This window comes from Felis catus, chromosome B4 (assembly GCF_018350175.1).
Source record: "Felis catus isolate Fca126 chromosome B4, F.catus_Fca126_mat1.0, whole genome shotgun sequence".
NCBI classification, from domain to species: Eukaryota; Metazoa; Chordata; class Mammalia; order Carnivora; family Felidae; genus Felis; species Felis catus.
This window is the reverse complement of record NC_058374.1, coordinates 75,980,033-75,999,063: the sequence shown is the minus strand read 5'-3', so window position 1 is coordinate 75,999,063 and position 19,031 is coordinate 75,980,033. Positions and strand designations below refer to the sequence as shown.

At 53.8% G+C, this 19,031-nt stretch overlaps 2 protein-coding genes across 2 annotated transcripts; both read left to right on the top strand.

The window, feature by feature from the left end:
* The first annotated feature begins 43 nt into the window (after positions 1-43).
* LMBR1L (limb development membrane protein 1 like) lies at positions 44-12,345 on the top strand. The gene is made up of 17 exons (XM_003988642.5): positions 44-392; positions 3,556-3,640; positions 4,674-4,707; positions 5,734-5,873; positions 6,062-6,165; positions 6,731-6,857; positions 7,409-7,477; positions 7,618-7,682; positions 8,007-8,079; positions 8,171-8,254; positions 8,349-8,425; positions 8,970-9,047; positions 9,197-9,270; positions 9,493-9,583; positions 9,690-9,756; positions 11,380-11,541; positions 11,744-12,345. The coding sequence occupies exons 1-17, from the start codon at positions 321-323 to the stop codon at positions 11,809-11,811; spliced, it is 1,470 nt and encodes a 489-aa protein (XP_003988691.1). The 5' UTR covers positions 44-320; the 3' UTR covers positions 11,812-12,345.
* Positions 12,346-14,050: 1,705 nt separating this feature from the next.
* DHH (desert hedgehog signaling molecule) lies at positions 14,051-18,923 on the top strand. The gene is made up of 3 exons (XM_003988641.6): positions 14,051-14,656; positions 17,331-17,592; positions 17,872-18,923. Exons 1-3 carry the CDS (start codon positions 14,354-14,356, stop codon positions 18,495-18,497), a joined length of 1,191 nt encoding a protein of 396 aa, XP_003988690.2. The 5' UTR covers positions 14,051-14,353; the 3' UTR covers positions 18,498-18,923.
* Positions 18,924-19,031: the final 108 nt, after the last annotated feature.

The window sequence follows — 19,031 nt, the reverse complement described above, 5'->3', positions numbered from 1 at the left end:
TCTCCAGTAAGATAGAACCAGCACCTGCGCTTCCTCGTAGCAGGCTTGTTGGCGGGTGTTTGCGTTAAAGTTAACTGAGGCCGGACCTTAAAGGGGAGGGAGCAGAGGGGGCCAGGGCCCTTTAAAACCAGGCGCCTGGTGCCTGCCCCTTTAAGGCGTCCGGACGACTGAATCTGAGCTCCAGATTATCCCGAGTTTCCGTCGCAGGCTGCGAGGAAAGGCTCCTTGGCTGGGTCCGGGTGCGTGGCGGCGGCGGCTTCATCCCCGCTCGTCCTCCCCGGGCCCGGAGACACCCCCGCCCCAGTCATGCTGAGCAGAGTATGGAAGCAGCTGACTACGAAGTGCTATCCGTGCGAGAGCAGCTATTCCACGAGAGGGTTCGCGAGTGCATTGTGAGTACGGGACCCGGACAGGAAGGGTAGGACCAAGAGGGGGAGAAGCACGGGTGTCGCGGGAGAGGGAGAAGTTCGGGTTGGAGTGCGACCACCTAGGCTCAGAGCCAGGTCCAGGGGCGAGCGACCAAGGGCCCCGGCCTGACAGAAGGAAAGACCGGTGCTCCGGCTGGTGAACCCCCAGATCGGATTAGTAGGGTAGCTGCGCGGTAAACAAAGCCGCGGGTCGGTTTCCGTTCCTCCCCTCTACACGCCCCTCCCCCCGCCCGCCCTCCTGCCTCCCCCCACCCCTGCTGGGGTTCAGGGCGTGGGCCTGCGAGGCTAGTGAGTTTTATCTTCGTAGTCGGATAGTCTGAGAGGGATGGCTTTAATTGAGGGAGGGCTTGTTTGCATTACCCGCAAACTCCACTGATGTTTCACGAAAAGGGGGACGTCCAAACGCTGAACTAGATTCCAAGAAAAACTTGGGAGGTGTAGGGGTGGCATGTCAGAGGAACGGGGGACTTTGATGGGTCTCCCACTCCGGAAGAAAGGACTCTTGCTGGGAGGGATTCTGTGTAGAGATGGAGAACAATTAAGTTTTCCCCTTCTTTTCCTTCTCATTGGTGTTTGTTAGAAACCCCCACAAGCGTAGGTTCCTAGCTCCCCGGCCACGCCGGGATTTCCCCTGTGAATGTCCCTCTCCCTCCCCAGTGCTCCAGAGAGCCGCAGGCTGCGTTCCCTACTCCCTCACTGCCACCTAGAGCAACAGCTGAACCTGCCACACTGTGATGGACGCCTCCCTCCTGGGCCCCAGGGGAGACCGGTGGCACTTAGGGAGCTGCATCTTCCTCAGGCCTGCTTTCAATTCTCATCCCGCCTCTATCTCCTTCCTCAGACTTCCCGAGAGTAGCCCTCACCCCCAGATACTAAATAGAAAGCAAAAAGGGAAGGTCTGGAAGAACAGAAGCCTTAATGAGAAGGGAGACCCACTGATGGGGTCATCCTTTATTTTTCACAATCTGCCCTGGGCAGCCTCAGACTGGAGGAGAGGTAAAGTTAGCCATGACATAACTAGGTCTGCTCTTATCTGTGAGGACTGAAAAATGGGGAATGTATCAGTCCACGTGTGGAACTCCAGATCAGCTTTCCTTGGGTGATCCTTAGTGGATAGTCCCACGTGGTGAGGTTGGGCATATTGTGGAGACACGCCAGGCCTTGAAACAGTGTAGGGATAGAGGTCCACATTCCTAGAGAATGGGGAGGGATGAGACCTTGGACAGAGAAGCAGCCTGCTAAATATCTCCCCCACTCTTTAGTACTGTTAGCTGAGGACATCAGTGCTGGCCAAGGGCAGCCTGAAGGCTTCTCATGCCTCCCCCACCTGGCTCCCATGCACTGCTCTAGAGAATGACCTAGCTTCTGCTGGAACTGCGTGGAACTCCAGCCTGACCTTTTGAGCCCTCCCACCTTCCTGGCTGTTACGCAAGCCCAAGGGCAGAGAGAGTACTAGGCAGTAGAAATCTTCAGTACAATCTGAGTAACTCATTCTACTCAGCTTCCCTAATATTAAAAGCTAAAATTTTGTTCTAGATCCATTGTTCTTGGGTCTCTTTGACTTCTTCCTTCCTTGTATAGATCACTGTATGCAGATTCCCTGTAGGGTCAGCTCCTCTTGGGAACCGGAGGACCCACAAGACTGATCCTGCTTTCTTTGCTTACTTTAAATGCAATTAACATCTCATGGTGCCTGGTTGGCTCAGTGGGAAGAATGTGTAGCTCTTTTTGTTTTTAAGTTTATTTATTTATTTTGCGAGAGACAGAGACAGTGCAAGTGGGGGAGGGGCAGAGAGAGAGGGGGAGAGAGAGAGAGAATCCCAAGTAGGCTTCTCACTGCCAGCGCATAGCCCCATGTGGGGCTTGAACCCACAAGGCCATGAGCTCATGACCTGAGCCAAAAGCAAGATTCAGAGGCTTAATTGGCTGAGCCATCCAGATGCCCCAGAAGAGTGTGTAACTCTTAATCTCGGAGTTATGAGTTCAAGCCCCACATTGGGTGTAGAGATTACTTAAATAAATTAATTTTTAAAAATGCAATAACATCTCTTTTCAAGACTCTAGCACTGATTGCAGAGCCAAGCTGACCAGTGGCTCCTTCCCCGGACAGCAGCAGACTACTTGGGGTACGGTAGGGACGCATGGATGTGCAGAGTTACCTGGCCAAGTCCTGCCATAACTGGTGATTGGAGGGCCAGTTGCCCAAGGGCACTGAGAGGCCTGGCTCCGGAGCTGGAAGTCACTTCAAGTAGGGACCAGGAATTAACAGCCTTTAAAGGGGCTGATGTGAGCCCTGGGTGTTGTATGTAAGCAATGAACCACAGGAATCTACCCCAAAAACCAAGAGCACACTTTACACACTGTATGTTAGCCAATTTGACAATAAATTATAAATACATACATATATACATAGGAAAAAAATAAAATGATTATAAAAGAAAAAATAAGTAAAAAATCAAAATCAAAAAAACAAAGGGGGGGCGATGTGGTTCTAGAAATGTAGATTTTTGATGTTGGGCCTCAACTAAGGTCTATTCTGAGGGACAGGGGATTAAATGAGGCTCTAGTTTAGCCCAGAGCAGGTCTGATCTTTCAGGGCCCCTGAATAAACACAGAGTAGAAATTCTGAAGTAGTCTAGGAACATGATTCCTACTTATTCTCTCCCGGAGCTTGGGCCAAAGTGGCAGCAGGGGAAGGGGAAGAGGGAGGAAGAGTGAAGGATCAGGACAATGCAGGCATCCCCTTCTTCCCTGAAACTGGCTATTCTTTCCAGTAATGTACTAGGAGTAAATTCGCTCTGGTTCTGTGGCCCATTTCAGGTATGTGTGTACGTGGATCTCTAGGAGTTTTCTCTGCCCATTTACCAACCAGGGTTCAGCTGAAGCTATTTTCTCCCAGACAAACCTTCATAGGGCTGGACGTAGTACTGTCCCCCCGTCCCCTTTCTGGTGCTTCTTAGAGGCCCCTGGGGCCCTGACCAGAAGAAAGTACTGGGGAGAAAAATGGAACCCCGGGAAGTATGGTGCCTTCTTTTGGGAAAGTGACCCCATAGAATTAACAGGCCGCAGGGGCTGTGGAATATGCTGGGGATTAAAGTTTCTCATCCCAGCTCACACTCTGCCACAGATCTCAACACTTCTGTTTGCGACACTCTACATCCTCTGCCACATCGCCCTGACCCACTTCAAGAAGCCTGCTGAGTTCACCACAGGTACGTGACTTTCCTCCCTCCTGCCTGTCCCCTGCCAGGGATCCTGTCGCCATGGGGCCAGCCTCAGGGGAATGGGCCTATGGTGCCTGCTGGGAAAGGAGAGTCAACTGTTTCGGAGCCTTTGCCTGTTCTGCTTCCCTTCCACAGGCAGGGGCAAGGTGGTATAGTGGAAAGTCTAGACAGAAGGGTCTGCAACTGATAAAGCCACTGGGCAAGTCATGTAACTTTTCTGACATTCAGTTCCATCCCCTACAAAACAGGCCTAATAGTCTCTAACCAGCTCATTGACATTGTGTGGACCAAATGAGATGGTTAATATGAAAGCCCTCTGTGAACCTAAAATGGATATTATGGCGAGTGTTACCATGGGTACAAGCTGTTCTCTCCACTAGTGCATCCACACCCAGTAACAGAGACCTGCTGACCACTGGGACCCCAGGACCTGGTGAAGGTGGACTTTCTCTTTATAGAGAGCCTAAGTGTGCTCAGATTGGAGCTTTCCTTCCTGTAGGCACTGTGCGATTCGGGTGACACACTTGCCCCAGTTCCCTCCACCTGCCTGTCCGGATCATCCTGTCCCGGCCCTAGCCTTTCCTTCCCTCCAGAAGGCTTCATGAGCCCCCACCCTAGAAGACAGTTACTCCTCAGTGTAATGCTCCTGAGGGCTTTCTCTGTGACTCTCCCCTCCCCCTCCCCTGTTTTCCCTTTGCTTAATCCAGCCACTGATGTAACCAGCCTTACAGGCCAGTTGTTTCTTACGTGTTCAGCTTGCAAAGAGGAACCTGCAATGAGAGATTGTGGGGAGGGAGGGAAGTGAGAGAATTTCTGGCCTGTGCCTGGGACCACAGATCTTAAAGCTGCCACCTTGGCCAGAGAATAGGTTGTGGGTTCATAGTGTGGACTCTCCCAGAGCCTCCTGTCCAGCTCTGCCTCCGGATAGGGAGGGGGTGGCAGGGCCCACTGCAGCACAGATGGTTCCCAGAGCTGCCCACTGATGTCCTACCTCTTCCCCTTGCCCCCCCCTCTCTCGTAGTGGATGATGAAGATGCCACAGTCAACAAGATTGCGTAAGTGTTGCTGCCTCAGCACCTGGCACCAGGAACCTTTAGAAGCTGGGATCTAGTGAGACTCCTGGAGCCAGGGGGAGAGTGAGGTGTTGTACAATGAAGAGAGGGCTTCTGCTGCCACTCCATTTCTGGCTTCTTCCGGCTTCACTCCACCCTGGAGACGCTTGGAAAAGCTGTTGTTCCTGTCTTCCTGGTTAGGCCAGGAGTTTCTGGGAGCCTCTTGGCCAGGGACTGTGATCTGGGGCCTGAGTCACCGGAAGTGGTTCCAGCTTGGCTTCACCTCCCAGTGACCATCAGGGAGGCAGTACTGCAGGGATGTAAACCAATGGAAATAGAGCAGGGGATGTGGAAGGTGGAACCGTCAAGGGCAGGGCATGCTTGGTTCTGAGAGGATAACCCTTGCTCCAGGCTGTTATTATTATTCACCAGCACATATAGGGAAAATAGAGAGATGACCCCTCCAGGTCAACAGTTTAGAGGAAGGCAACCTTCCCCTCTTGGTGGACCAACTAGATAAAAAAGTGTCTCTTCTTTTCAGCGGAGGCAGTCCTGGACACAGGCCTTGGCTATCAAGCTGGGTTTCAGCCCCTCCTTATTTTCCTTTGCCTAGTGCCTTCCTGCAGGGCATAGCCATATGGGGTGACCCTGCTCTTATTTGGGCTGGAGAAGGCAAGCTCAGAAATCCACATCTCTGAGCAGAGAAGAGAAGAGAAGACAAGCCCCTTAGCTTGGCATACCTGCCATACCCAGCAGGCATGTGTAGGAGGACCACATTCCTGGGGACAGTCTGGGCAAGTGTCGTGGCAGATGACATGAATGCCTAAGGTGTTCCCATTCTTTGTGCCAGGGTTTCCTTGGAGGGGGTGTTCAGGGGGGCAGTGGTAGTGCCCTAGCTGGATGGCTCCTTCCCTCAGTCTGTCACTGCTACATGTAGTTCACAGGTGCCCATGGGGACAAATAGGGCTTCCTGGGCCAAAGGGAGTAAGTGCCCAAGCTAAGCAAGGGCACCACCCATTCTCTGCCCAGGCTCGAGCTCTGCACCTTTACCCTGGCAGTCGCCCTGGGTGCTGTCCTGCTCCTGCCCTTCTCCATTATCAGCAATGAGGTGCTGCTCTCACTGCCTCGCAACTACTATATCCAGTGGCTCAACGGCTCCCTCATCCATGGTACGTTGCTCCTGGTTGCAACTTGGGGTGGGAATAGGAAACAGGTATGTTCAGACAGACACAGACAGCCTAGGCCAATTAGTCGTATATCGCCCCACCCTTGCCCCCTCCTCTGCCACGTGATCAGTCCCCAATGGGTCATTCCCATTCCCCCACTGACCACTTCTGCTTTTCCTTTTTTGCTCTAGGCCTCTGGAACCTCGTTTTTCTCTTCTCTAACCTGTCCCTCATCTTCCTCATGCCCTTTGCATACTTCTTCACTGAGTCTGAGGGCTTTGCTGGCTCCAGAAAGGTGAGTGGGGTTATACCCAGGCAGGAAACAGAATTCCACTCAGATGGTTCAACTGAAGAGATTTTAACAAAGACTATTGGCAGAGGTTTAGTCAGAGTTAAGGGGACCAACAAGGAGTTTGAAGTGCTACTGGCAGCAGGAAGTCATTACCACCTCTAGGCCTATGGGATCAAAGGGAAATAGTTTCTGGAACCCACTGATACTTGAAGCTGGAAGGTGCTTCACAGCCACTGCCAAAACCATAAAGCCAAAGGTAGGAGGAAACTGAAGAAATACCCTGATCCCTCTCTTCCTATTTTCCACTCTCCTGCCTGTTCTTCCCAGAGGGCAAAGAGCTTACGTGATGCAGCCCTCAGGGGTCAGCCTCCCAGGGCAAGGCAGGATAGAGAAGGTACCTGAGGAGGGGGTTCCAGATGAAGCCTATCCTGTATAATGAATGTCCCTAGATGTTCCCTGTCTCCTGAACCCAGTCCTCTCTGGTTTCCCCAGCCAGGCTGCCATCCCCAGTGTCTCCTACCTTCCCCTGATGTTGAACCTGACCCTTATCTGTTGTCTCCTCCTATAGGGTGTCCTGGGCCGGGTCTATGAGACGGTGGTGATGTTGATGCTCCTCACCCTCCTGGTGCTGGGCATGGTGTGGGTGGCCTCGGCCATTGTGGACAACAACAAGGCCAGCAGGGAGTCACTCTATGGTGAGAGAGCCAGCTTCCTCCCCACCCTCCAGGCTGCGTGACTCTGCAGTTGGCTGATGTTCCTCTGCCTGGAACAACTGTATCCCTCTAAGGTGGAGAAGGTTGGGACCATGTTTCTTAGGCTGAAGTTTCAAACAGATGGACTTCAGGCCAAGTCCAATTTGCAGGAATGATCCATTGGACCCATGCAATGATTAAAAATATAAAGGTGTCAGTTGCTGAAATGTAAAAGTTGGGAGATTTCACATTAAATATCTAGATTTATGGCTTTTTCTGACAAGGTTGAGGATCCAGCCACACTAGACCCCAGGGACTGGGTGGGCCTAATAGCAGTTGTGTTCTTTAGATATGGCTTAAGACCTCCAGTTTGGTCCTATGACTTAGGACCCCACTGCTTCCTGTTCTGCTGGCACTAGGCCAGCTTTCCTCATTCGTATTACTTGCCTAACCCCTATAGGCTTGTATGTGGTGTCCTTGCTAGTCTCTGAAGCTTGCCAGCCCTCAGGAAGCTGGAGGAGAGACGAGCTGACTTACTTCTTTTTTACCCTTAGACTTCTGGGAGTATTACCTCCCCTACCTCTACTCCTGCATCTCCTTTCTTGGGGTCCTGCTGCTCCTGGGTGAGTGTTCGGGGTCTTGGAGAGCATGGGTAAAGTCCATGGATCAGAGTAACCAGGATGGAAAGAGAGGGAATGGAAGGGTGGGTAGGGAAAGTGGTTGAGAGAAAGGTCTGGCAGGTAACTGGCTCCTGTCCCCACAGTGTGTACTCCACTAGGTCTCGCCCGCATGTTCTCAGTCACTGGGAAGCTACTGGTCAAGCCTCGGGTATGTAGTACTCTTTGCCCTTTGATTCCTGAAAAGCTGGGGCCAAACAGTGAGGCAGGCCTACAGTTGTGTGGTGCACGCCTTGCAGAAGGTCCCAGCCTTTGCTGCCTCTTGTGCCTTTCACTTCCATCATCTGGAGCTGGTCACCAGACATGCAAGGCAGAACACAGGCAGTTGGGAGGGACTAGATAAAGCCACTGGCCACAGGGTGATGAATGAGGGTTAGGGGAAGGAATGAGACTATGGATCCTGGGATGAGCGGGGGTCTCCTGGGCCTTTGAGACCAGGGAACCTCTGACGGTTTCCCCTTTCCCCTCCCCTCAGCTGCTGGAAGACCTGGAGGAGCAGCTGTACTGTTCGGCCTTTGAGGAGGCAGCTTTAACCCGCAGGATTTGCAGTGAGTCATGGTTCTCCCCAGATGGGATAGTGGGCATGGCTTGGGCAGGGCCCTCAGGACTGGGGGGCAGCACCATCTTCTCTGCCCTCAGATCCCACCTCCTGCTGGCTGCATTTGGATATGGAGCTGCTGCACAGACAGGTCCTGGCTCTGCAGACGCAGAGGGTCCTGCTGGGTACGTAGGTTGGTAGGGATTGATACCTATGTGTCCCCAAGGAAGGTAGCCCTTCATTCTAGGCCCTTGCTAACAGCTTTCCATCCCTGTACAGAGAAGCGGCGGAAGGCTTCAGCCTGGCAGCGGAACCTGGGCTACCCCCTGGCCATGCTGTGCTTACTGGTACTGACGGTAGGTATTCCATTCCTGGTGGAGGTGAGGAATAGTAGGCTCTTGAGTACTTTAGGTCTTCTCAGGGAAGGGGGAGGAGATTCAGGGACCTGGTTATCTTCAATAATAGTAATTGCCTCTAACTGATTGCTACTTTGTGCCCTGCCCTGTACCGAGCACATCAATCCCCATTTTGTAGATTAAGAAACAGAAGCGAAGGGGTTTGCCTAAGGTCATACAGGGCCACTGAGTAGTAGTCACACGGGTTTTCTCTGGGATGAAAATAGAGGTTGAAATCTAGTCCATCCCCTCACTTACCATGTTTTGGACTTGGAAATAAGTCTTATCAGTCTGGAGGAAGAGGTACATTTTTCTCTTTGACCAGAAAGGGTGTGTCTTATAATACCCTCAAAGGTGCTCTGTTGCTAGCAACAGCCTTGAACAGTCCTACACAGCTAATGGGAAACTGAAAATGTTGGGCCAGAGTATCTGCTCTTAACATTCAGCTCTGAATATAGCTGTGGGCTGAGGCAGGAATGGAAGTCCATGACCTTGCTTCACACAGGGCCTCTCTGTGCTCATTGTGGCCATCCACATCCTGGAGCTGCTCATCGATGAGGCTGCCATGCCCCGAGGCATGCAGGTACTGGGCCACCCTCCCACCATATCTTTTGGGGAGAGCCTAAGAAAGGCTAGGGGTGAGAGACAGAAGCTGAGCCCAGAGTGAAGGCTGGGTGCTGGGTGGTGCTCCTGGTAGGGAATACTCTATAGTGACACCACTCCTTCTCTCAGGATGCCTCCCTGGGCCAGGTCTCCTTCTCCAAGCTGGGCTCCTTTGGTGCCGTCATTCAGGTTGTACTCATTTTGTATCCTTCTGGAAGCCCACCATTGCCTCTGTTCACTGGACTTGTCTCCTGGGACTGTGGTGGGAAGGTGTGGTGGGAATGTTGGGGAAGGGGGCAAGTCTTCACCAACCTGGGGTTCAGAAAGAAGATTTACTTGAAAGGAGGGTTAGGGGAGAGGTCCATTTCCTTTGAGATGACGCTAATCCTTGGGAGCTGGCCAGTTCTTCCTTAACCCAGTGGCAGTTACCTGATGATATCCTCAGTTGTGGGATTCTACAGCTCTCCACTCTTCCGGGGCCTGCGGCCCAGATGGCACGACACAGCCATGACGCAGGTAGCTGGGGGCGGGGTATAGTAGAAGCCTCCCTGGGGGCATGCATGGGTGCTAGGTGCTAGCAGCTCTGCTACCCTCACCTCCCCTTTTCCTTACTCCCACCCAGATAATTGGGAACTGTGTCTGTCTCCTGGTCCTAAGCTCAGCACTTCCTGTCTTTTCTCGAACCCTGGGTAAGTAGCAAAAGGAGGTAAAGGAATTAATTGGCTTTTTCTGAGTACCTACTCATGCTAAGCTTATACTTTCTATACATGCTGTCTCTAATTCCCACAACAAACCTTCAAGGAGGTATTACCCCCATTATACAGATGGAGAAATTGAGGCCCTGTAAAACGCCTCTGTTGAGCTTCAGAGTAGTGTTGCTTCAAAGCTCATACTTCTCCCATTAGCTACATCCCATAGTCTCTCCCTTTTACTTCCATTTTTTGGTGGAGAAGCACCACTTTTCCCCAAATCTTCCTTTGGGCTGGATCCACTAATAAACATTCTCATTTTATAAAGACAAGAAACAGAGAAGCTAATTGACTTAGCGAGTTAGACAACTAGTTTGAAGCAAGGCCAAGTCAGGCTAGAACCTTTGTCTCTTTATTATTATTATTATTATTATTATTATTATTATTATTAATGTTTATTTCTGAGAGAGAGAGACAGTGAGACGGAGCATGAGCAGGGAAGGGCAGAGAGAAGGAGGCTCCAGGCTCTAGGCTCTGAGCTGTCAGCACAGAACCCGACGTGGGGCTCAAACACACGAACTGCAAGATCATGACCTGAGCTGAAGTCAGATGCTTAATCGACTGAGCCACCCAGGGGCCCCAAGAACCCTTGTTTCTTAAACCCCAGTCCAGTGCTTTTCCCCACACACTGGGGCATCAGATAATACACTCAATCCCTCTCCCATCTTTAGAGCTATGATCTAGAATTACCTGGTAAAAAGTGTTCAAAAGTATAATAGTTCCCCCCAGGGTAGTATGGGAGTTGCATAGGTCATCCCCCCGTCCATCATACCATCATCCATGTCTCCTAAATGATTTAGTATTTACATCAGTTCTGTTTGGTTCTTCAGTTCGTGTTGTCTCCATTATACCATTTGTACTACTAATGCCATGGGGATTTAGTAGGACACTAGACTTGTGGCCCGCTAGTTAATTCCTTATGTGCGTTGGATGCAGGTAAGAATATGTTTTTAGGTAGGAGAGGGCCCCAGTATTTGGACTTACGATGACACTATTATGATGGTTATGGCTCAGTAAGTGTTTGAATAGTGCCTGGCATATATATAGTGCCTTATGCGTGTTGTCCCATTTAATTCTCACCATCCCGTTATTTTCTATACTTGATAGTTAAGGACACCGAGGCACAGAAATTTAAAGAATTTGATCCTGATCACACAATTAACTAGGGGTGGAGTTTGGATATGAACCAAAACAGCTCTGAGCCTCCACACTGCTCTGTCCCCCCAAAAAGCACTGAGTGACCAGCTTTTAGGTTCCTGGCCCAGGAACAAGTAGCAGGCCCAGGGAGCTCCTAGGGACACGTGGAGCCAGAAGGGGACCCCATTGGAGGAGAAGATGCCAAACTCTGGAAGGGAGGTTGGAGCAAGCCTAGCTGCTGACATTTTCTTCAACATCCATGAACTCCCTCTGAGACAAGTTGAGAGTGGGAGTCATTAACGCATAGGGGAGTCCAACCTATGAATTGCAGTGTTGAGATGTGGCCACCAGGAGGCAGCAGAAAGTTGGGCTCTGAGCCAGGGAGGAGCTGGGGAGCCCACTCCCATCCTGGCCTTTGTACTTCAGGGCTCACTCGCTTTGACCTGCTGGGTGACTTTGGACGCTTCAACTGGCTGGGCAATTTCTACATCGTGTTCCTCTACAATGCAGCCTTCGCGGGCCTCACCACTCTCTGTCTGGTGAAGACCTTTACCGCAGCTGTGCGGGCAGAGCTGATCCGGGCCTTTGGTGAGAGGGAGTGTGGGGGCAGGCTAGTGGGGTGGTTGTGAGGTGGGGCCCTCTGGAACCATGATCACTCATCCAGGAGAGATGGCATGCTCTCTGCTTTGTTTGTAACGTGCCTCAGACACCCATTCTGTGGCTCGGTTTCCTTACCCCCAAGACTGGACCTATGTCCCGCTTTTGACCACCCACCCTCCCTCTTCTCCAGGGCTGGACAGATTGCCTTTGCCTGTCTCCGGTTTCCCCCGGGCATCTAGGAAGACCCAGCACCAGTGACGTCCAGCTAGGGGTGGGAGGGAGAAAACTGGACACTGCCATCTGCTGCCCAGGCCTGGAGGGGCGCCCAGGAGTGGGTGGACCTCAGGACCTGGAATCTGAGAGGGTGGGTGGTAGAGGGGAGCTGAGCTGTCTGCACTGTTGCATAATCTGAGCCAGAGTTTGGGACCAGACCCCCCTGCTTTTCCAGATTTAACTGTGGGCCTCAGCATGGAATGGGGCTGGGTGACTGGGTCTGGCTCCTGGTCCCAAATCTGTTTACACATCAATCTGCCTCACTGCTGTTCAGGGCCATGCCCGTAGCCATGTTTACATGATTTGATGTGCAATAGGGTAGGGTGGGTTCAGGGGAGGGACTGAGTTGGGGGCAGACTTGGGAGGCAGATTGTCTCCTTTGCCTCTGGCCCAGCAGAGCCTAAGCACTGTGCTATCCTGGAGGGGCTTTGGACCATCAGAGAGAGGAGGGCATAGGGAAGAAGAGACCACAACCATCAGCAATAAAGTTGATTCCAGGGTTTGCTTTGGTTTTTCAAATGGCCTGTCTCTGTCTCTGTCTCTGTGTCTGTTGAACAGCCTTATTCCCACCAGTTCTGAATCTACCAACTGAGAAAAACAGATATCCTGCCCACCATCCTTTCTCTTGCCCCCTCTACATTCTTAGTATCTTTTAGGGACTTGGGTCTAGTGTTAGGCCATACAATTAAGCAGTGGGCAGCTCCTCCTCCCTTAGCCTTGCTTAAAGCTGACTGGTCCCTTGACTCTTCCTTGTTTTCGTGGTTTGTTTCTGGGCCTTGGTTATTGGGGGGTAAGTGAGCATGAGTGTAGAAATAGGATAATTTCCCCCTATATGCACATGTCCTCAGCCCTGTCCTCCCTGACTTGACTTGGATGTAAAGTAAAAGAAGTGGCTGACTAACCAGGGTTTGTAGTTCTCAGGAAATAATGTAACTCCATCTTTCCGGAGGTTATCAGTGCCTAGAATACGATGCAAGGCCCCTGGTATGTTGGGGGGTAGGGACAAAGTTTCTGCTCAGGATGATATAGATTGTGCATTGTACAACTTCCAGGGGCACCATTCACCTCATAGTCTTTTTGTGACTACAGCCATTTTCTTGCAAGTGGCAGTCAGGTGTCTTGAGGAAGGAACACTTTTTTCTAATGTACAGAGTAGCACTGAGTGCTCGTCTTGGAGCTGAGGGAGGGGGGAGTATAGAACACACACGAAAAGTGTAGATTCCACGAAAATTTGCTGAGCGCCCTACTCTAAGCCAGGTACTTAGCCACGGGGATTCATGGTAAACAGTTTTGTACTTAAGAACTGCTTTGTCTAGTAAGGGTGACATAATTCTAATACATACCACAAAGGTTGACAGTTAATCACTGGTTCTCAGGGAAACAGGTGGGCAGTGTCAGGACATCAGGGAAGGCTTCTTAGAGACAGTGATTTCTAAACAATAATAGATTGGTGGGTGAAGTGTTGCAGGCTCAAAGCCTCTGAGATGAACCTAGATGGCTGGAAGCAGAGCCCGAGGGGGTCCAGAGAGGGAGAAAGCTATAGAGAGATGCCTAGATGGAAGGTGAAGGGAAGCATCCATTAGCCTGTTAGAGACTGTAACTGTACTCACTTTACCATCCAGCAGCTTCCACCTGACAACGTTATGCATTAGAAGAGAAGCAGCCTTTGGGTGTTTGACAGGGTGGAAGTTTGAAGTCCAGAGCTAGATAATAACTACAAAACTCGGTCCCTGATTCTGGGGGAAGCTCTCAGAAAAACGCTGCAGAGTTACCAGAGAAAATGGTCCGCTGGTACCCTCCCCTTCCAGTCCTAGTTACTGCTGAGGAGAGATGAAAAGTGGGGGACGTTTGGGGAGGACCAGTGAGAAGAAAGGCTCTGGTTGTATGCCCAAAGGGCTTGGCTGGCCTTGGGTAGAAACTGGAACCCATACTTCCTGGATGATAGCAGAGGACAATGGCCTGCCAGGATAGGCTTTGGGACAGTAAAGATCCAATTCAAGTATCAGAGGAGGGTGGTTTGGTGCCAAGCTTAGGTTTGGGAGTAGAAGGATGCTTATTCAGGCAGCTACGGACTGAAAAGCTGCTAGGAATTCTTAGACAGGTGCCTGCCCAGTTTCCAGGATGGGACACACTTCAATGGACCAGCGGTGACCGACTAGAGCCCCCGCCCCGGTGGGAGGGGGAGGGACGGTCCTGGGAGAAGGGCGGGGGGCGGGGCCAGGGGCCACTTAAGGCGGGGCCGGGGAGTTCTGGCAGCGCAGGAGCCGGGCAGCAGAGCCAGGCTGGGCTGGCACTCACCCACGACCCCCCTTCCCTGCTATGATGGCCCATCAGTAGCAGGTTCCAGACCCCCCGGGGGGCATGTGGGCAGAGCCAGCGGCAGCCAGGTGCGCAGAGCCACAAGAGCTCTAGGGCACTCTGGGGGCAGCTCTGCCTGCTGGGCTCTCTGGTGCCTGGGGAAATGCCCAACTGACGGGCGAGCTAGTGAGGACAAGAACGTTCCCTGTGGCCTGAGTCCTCTGCATCCATGGCGCTGCCGGCCAGGCTGGTGCCCCTGTGCTGCTTGGCGCTTCTGGCGCTGCCTGCCCAGAGCTGCGGGCCGGGCCGGGGACCGGTTGGCCGGCGCCGCTACGTGCGCAAGCAGCTCGTGCCGTTGCTCTACAAGCAATTTGTGCCCAGCATGCCCGAGCGGACCCTAGGCGCCAGTGGGCCGGCAGAGGGGAGAGTGGCAAGGGGCTCCGAGCGCTTCCGGGACCTGGTGCCCAACTACAACCCGGACATCATCTTCAAGGATGAGGAGAACAGTGGTGCAGACCGCCTGATGACCGAGGTAAGGAGGACCTCTCCCCACCTGCGCCCAGGGCACTGCCAGTTCCTGCGGCAGCCCCGGAAGGGTGAGCTGGGTTTCATCTATAGGGACCTTAAAATCTCTTCCCACCATTCCACCCCCCGCCCAAGAAAAAAAAAAAAAAAACCCACCTTTGCTCACTGGACTAAGCAATCTGGAGGGATCCCAATGGGGAGAGGCTCGAATGGGGAGGGGAGGAGGGACTAGTGAGAGTGAAGCTGGGAGAGACAGAGAGGGCGGGGAAAGGAGGATGGCGGCAGGCGAGACGGGAAATGGCTGAGGCGTGGACCGGGGGTCAGCTACCGAGCCAGGCAGGAAGGGCTGGGGTGAGCTGGGGGCCAGGAGCTGGCTAGGCAGCAGACAGAAAGCTCTACCCTTAGCCTGGCTCCTGATCTGATTGTGGAAAAGATCTGTGGGCTTTGAAGAGATTGAAGAGATTGAAGGAGAAAGGGGTGGCGAAGGGTTAGGTCACCAGGTCATCTACCTGAGAAAGGGCTGAGCAGGAATTGTCTTCAGCATGGGAGAGGCACCCTAGAACCAAGGCAAGGCTATTCTAGAGTCTAAACGACTGTCTTGGGTGAAAAGTAGTCCTCAATGGGAAGAAGAGACGGGCCCACCTGAGAATCAAAGTGTTCCAGGCATCCCTCAAGCTCAGCTTAGCTCAGGGGTTTTCCTTGAAATTGAAGATTAAATTCAACTACCATGCAGCAAGCGTCTGCTGCAGACTGCAATCTAACTGACCTAGGATGAGGTGAGCAATACCTTAGGGGTGAAAGACCACCTCTGGCCAGTGATCTTAAATGTCAGCACTGGAAGGAAACTTGGAAGTCACATTTTTCCAACTCCCCGCCTCAATTTTGCAGCTGAGAACTGGGCCCCAAGAGGAAAAGCGATTTAATCAAAGTCTTAAAAACTAATTAGTGGCATGGCTAGGACTAGAATTCAGGACTCCTGATTCTAAGTCCTATACACTTTCCATTACACCACCTAATTGTGTATGGAGTGGGGAGGTGGGGGGAGAGGGAGGGGTACGGATTTCCTCCGATTAATTGCCATAGTTTTCCAGGTTACTTTGTTAGGAAAACCTGTCCAGGGGAGAAAGAATTCCTTCTACTTCTACTCAGAGATTGGGAAGGGGACACTCCTTCCCTCCTTGGTCATGGAATATTGTGACCTGTTCCTCTGGCTGCCACCTGCAGCAGAGGGGCCAGAAAAAGGGACAGGCCCAGGAGGGGCTCTAACGGGCCTGGGAACCCCTCAATCCTGCTTATCTCCCACACCCTGGCTGCAAAAGGCCTCCATTGAGTTGGCTCTGCACTGGGCTGCTGCCCCCGCAGGTCAAGGCCTCAGGGCCTCCTTAGGGGACAGAACGACAAAAAGTTGGAAGGAGTTCCCACTTTTCCTGTCTTCCCTCCCCTGCTCTCCAACCCTGCGGAGGTGTAGAAAACTCGGGAAGAAGGGAAGGGGGAAAGTGCCCCTCTGGCACTTAGGAGAAAACCAAGTCCGAGGTGAGAGGTCGGAGCGAGGAGAAGAAAAGGAAGCTGTCCTCTCCGAGCCTCCTCCCGCCGCGTCCGTGCTATGGTGCGTGCCAAGGTCTCCGGCTCCCAGACTAGAGCCGCCCAGATAACCGTGGTCTCACTCCCCCGGGTGCAGGCTTCCAGCCACTGATGCTTTCCCTCCTCTCCACTCCCACCCTGCAGGGGGCCCCCCAGTTCCGCGCAAGGGCAGCTCCTGCTAATCTCAGGTGCTACTCCCACGCCTTTCTGGGATGCATCTGGAACAGAGATGGAAAGACCGGGCTCTCCGGGCTGGCAGAGCCTGAGTTGGAATTGGGAGGGCTGGTCGCGCTGGGGGAGGGGGCCCGGCGGGCGGGAGCAGGGATGGGGGGCGCGGCTTTCTGCCCTTTCCTCTCCCTGAGCCGGGGCGGCTGAAAAGCGCCTTTGTGGATGGAGCTGCTGAGTCCGCTTCTCCCGGCGCGTCCCCGGCCTCGGCCCGGGATTCTCGCTCGGTTATGTCATCCCGGAGAATGGCCATTGTACTTCGCGCAGCCCCCGCCACCCAAACCCTTTTTCCAGTAGCCTTGATCCCCCACGGCTCCGCTTGGGCACCTCTGTGGGGGGCACTCGCACCACGAAGGGGTTAATGCTAGGGGCCGAAAGGAGGAGGAGGAAGGAAGGAAGGAAGCGATGCCCGGTGCCAGGGAAGGCAACGAAACAAAAGATGAATCAGGCGGAGGGAGGGCAGCCGGGGCTTGGGGCGGGGGCCAGCCTCAAACAGGGGCTCCTCTCCGGGAGCCAGGCTGCTCAACCCCTCCCTGACCGAGCTTCCACCCGCCCTCTCAACTCTTGCCCTCTTCCAGGTTGAGCCGAGGTCCCATAACGAGTGAGGGGCGGGCGTCGAAAGTGGGGAAAGAGCTAGGCATAGGCACCCCCTATCAGTCTCCGAGGGCACCCCACAGTTCTCCCATAACGCTCTGGAAAGGGAGTGCTTATTGACGACTGCACCTATTCGGCTTCTCACTTCTCCGGGACACTCAAAACCTGGGAGGGAGTGGAGTCAGGCCAGGAAAACAAAGAATCGACCCTCCCGTCCAGGTCCCTTTTGCCCCTAAGGTGAGAGTGGTAGTGAGGAGACTGACTCCTTTATTCCCCGCCAGCGCTGTAAGGAGCGGGTGAACGCGCTGGCCATTGCCGTGATGAACATGTGGCCCGGAGTGCGCCTACGGGTGACCGAGGGCTGGGACGAAGATGGCCACCATGCTCAGGACTCACTCCACTACGAAGGTCGTGCCTTGGACATCACCACGTCCGACCGCGACCGCAATAAGTATGGGTTGCTGGCGCGGCTGGCAGTGGAAGCCGGCTTCGACTGGGTCTACTACGAGTCCCGCAACCACGTCCACGTGTCGGTCAAAGCCGGTACAGTAGGGGTGGGTGGTGAGGTCCACCCAAAGGGGGCTCCTGCCGGGAAACTGAGGCTGCACCTTTCCGGTGCGACCGTAGGGGAGATAAAGTGGGCGTTAGGGTTGTAAACCATCCTTGCATTTCTGCCCAGGTTGGGGCCAGATCCATGGGAAATTACATTCTGTCCCAGGACTGGTTGAGGTCTGCGGCTGGGCTCGACCCATATCTTTGAGAATCTGTACATCCTGGAACCGCTGGTCTTGATTCAGTCATCTCTGTGCATGTTCCCTGCAGATAACTCACTGGCGGTCAGGGCAGGCGGCTGCTTTCCGGGAAATGCCACCGTGCGCCTGCGAAGCGGAGAGCGGAAGGGCCTGCGGGAACTGCACCGCGGAGACTGGGTGCTGGCTGCAGACGCGGCAGGCCGGGTGGTGCCCACGCCCGTGCTGCTCTTCCTGGACCGGGACTTGCAGCGCCGGGCCTCTTTCGTGGCTGTGGAGACCGAGCGGCCCCCGCGCAAGCTGTTGCTCACGCCCTGGCACCTGGTGTTCGCCGCTCGGGGGCCAGCGCCCGCACCGGGCGACTTTGCGCCGGTGTTCGCGCGCCGGCTGCGGGCGGGGGACTCGGTGCTGGCGCCCGGCGGGGACGCGCTTCGGCCGGCACGCATAGCCCGCGTGGCGCGCGAGGAAGCAGTTGGCGTGTTCGCGCCGCTCACAGCACACGGGACGCTGCTGGTCAACGACGTCCTGGCCTCGTGCTACGCGGTTCTGGAGAGTCATCAGTGGGCGCACCGCGCTTTCGCTCCTTTGCGCCTGCTACACGCGCTGGGGGCGCTGCTTCCCGGCGGGGCCGTCCAGCCGACTGGCATGCACTGGTACTCGCGGTTCCTCTATCGCTTGGCGGAGGAGCTGCTGGGCTGAGCGCGGCGGACCCAGAAACCCAGAGGCGCCTGCTGAAACCGGGGCGTTCGGGCTGAGATCTGGGGATGTGGGCAGCAGAGGAGGCTGACTGCGGGGGGAGGAAGGGATGGGGAAAAAAATGGAGGCGAGACTGGACTGCTTGGTTTAGGGGCAACCTCCAGCTGAGAGGAGATCCCTGGTCCTAGGTAGACGGGGTTGATGGTGGGTACTCCCTGACGAGGACTATTTCACCTCTTCCCGAGTGCCTCGGCCCCACCCGACTATTTTATTTTATTTTCTATTTATAAATTGTAATATAATGATCTGCTTGCCCCGCCTGGCAAGGTGAGGGGCCAGGGCACGGCGTTAACACTGTCTGACACAGCCAGCCAATCTGACGTCTGACATTTTCCTACAGGTGGGCTAATAAAGGGAAGGCTTGCAGGAGCTTATTGGAAAATATCTCTATTCAGAGAGTAATTCACCTCCAGAGTGGAGAAAGGGAACTAACTCCGAGGCAATACCTTCCTTCTGACTCCTCCTACCCCACCCCAG

Coding starts and splice junctions, on each gene's coding strand:
- LMBR1L (XM_003988642.5), top strand. CDS start 321: ATGGAAGCAGCTGACTACGAAGTGCTATCCGTGCGAGAGCAGCTATTC. Junction 5,874..6,061: donor CAACGGCTCCCTCATCCATG/GTACGTTGCTCC, acceptor TTTTTGCTCTAG/GCCTCTGGAACCTCGTTTTT. Junction 6,858..7,408: donor CAGCAGGGAGTCACTCTATG/GTGAGAGAGCCA, acceptor TTTTACCCTTAG/ACTTCTGGGAGTATTACCTC.
- DHH (XM_003988641.6), top strand. CDS start 14,354: ATGGCGCTGCCGGCCAGGCTGGTGCCCCTGTGCTGCTTGGCGCTTCTG. Junction 14,657..17,330: donor CAGACCGCCTGATGACCGAG/GTAAGGAGGACC, acceptor ATTCCCCGCCAG/CGCTGTAAGGAGCGGGTGAA. Junction 17,593..17,871: donor CCACGTGTCGGTCAAAGCCG/GTACAGTAGGGG, acceptor TGTTCCCTGCAG/ATAACTCACTGGCGGTCAGG.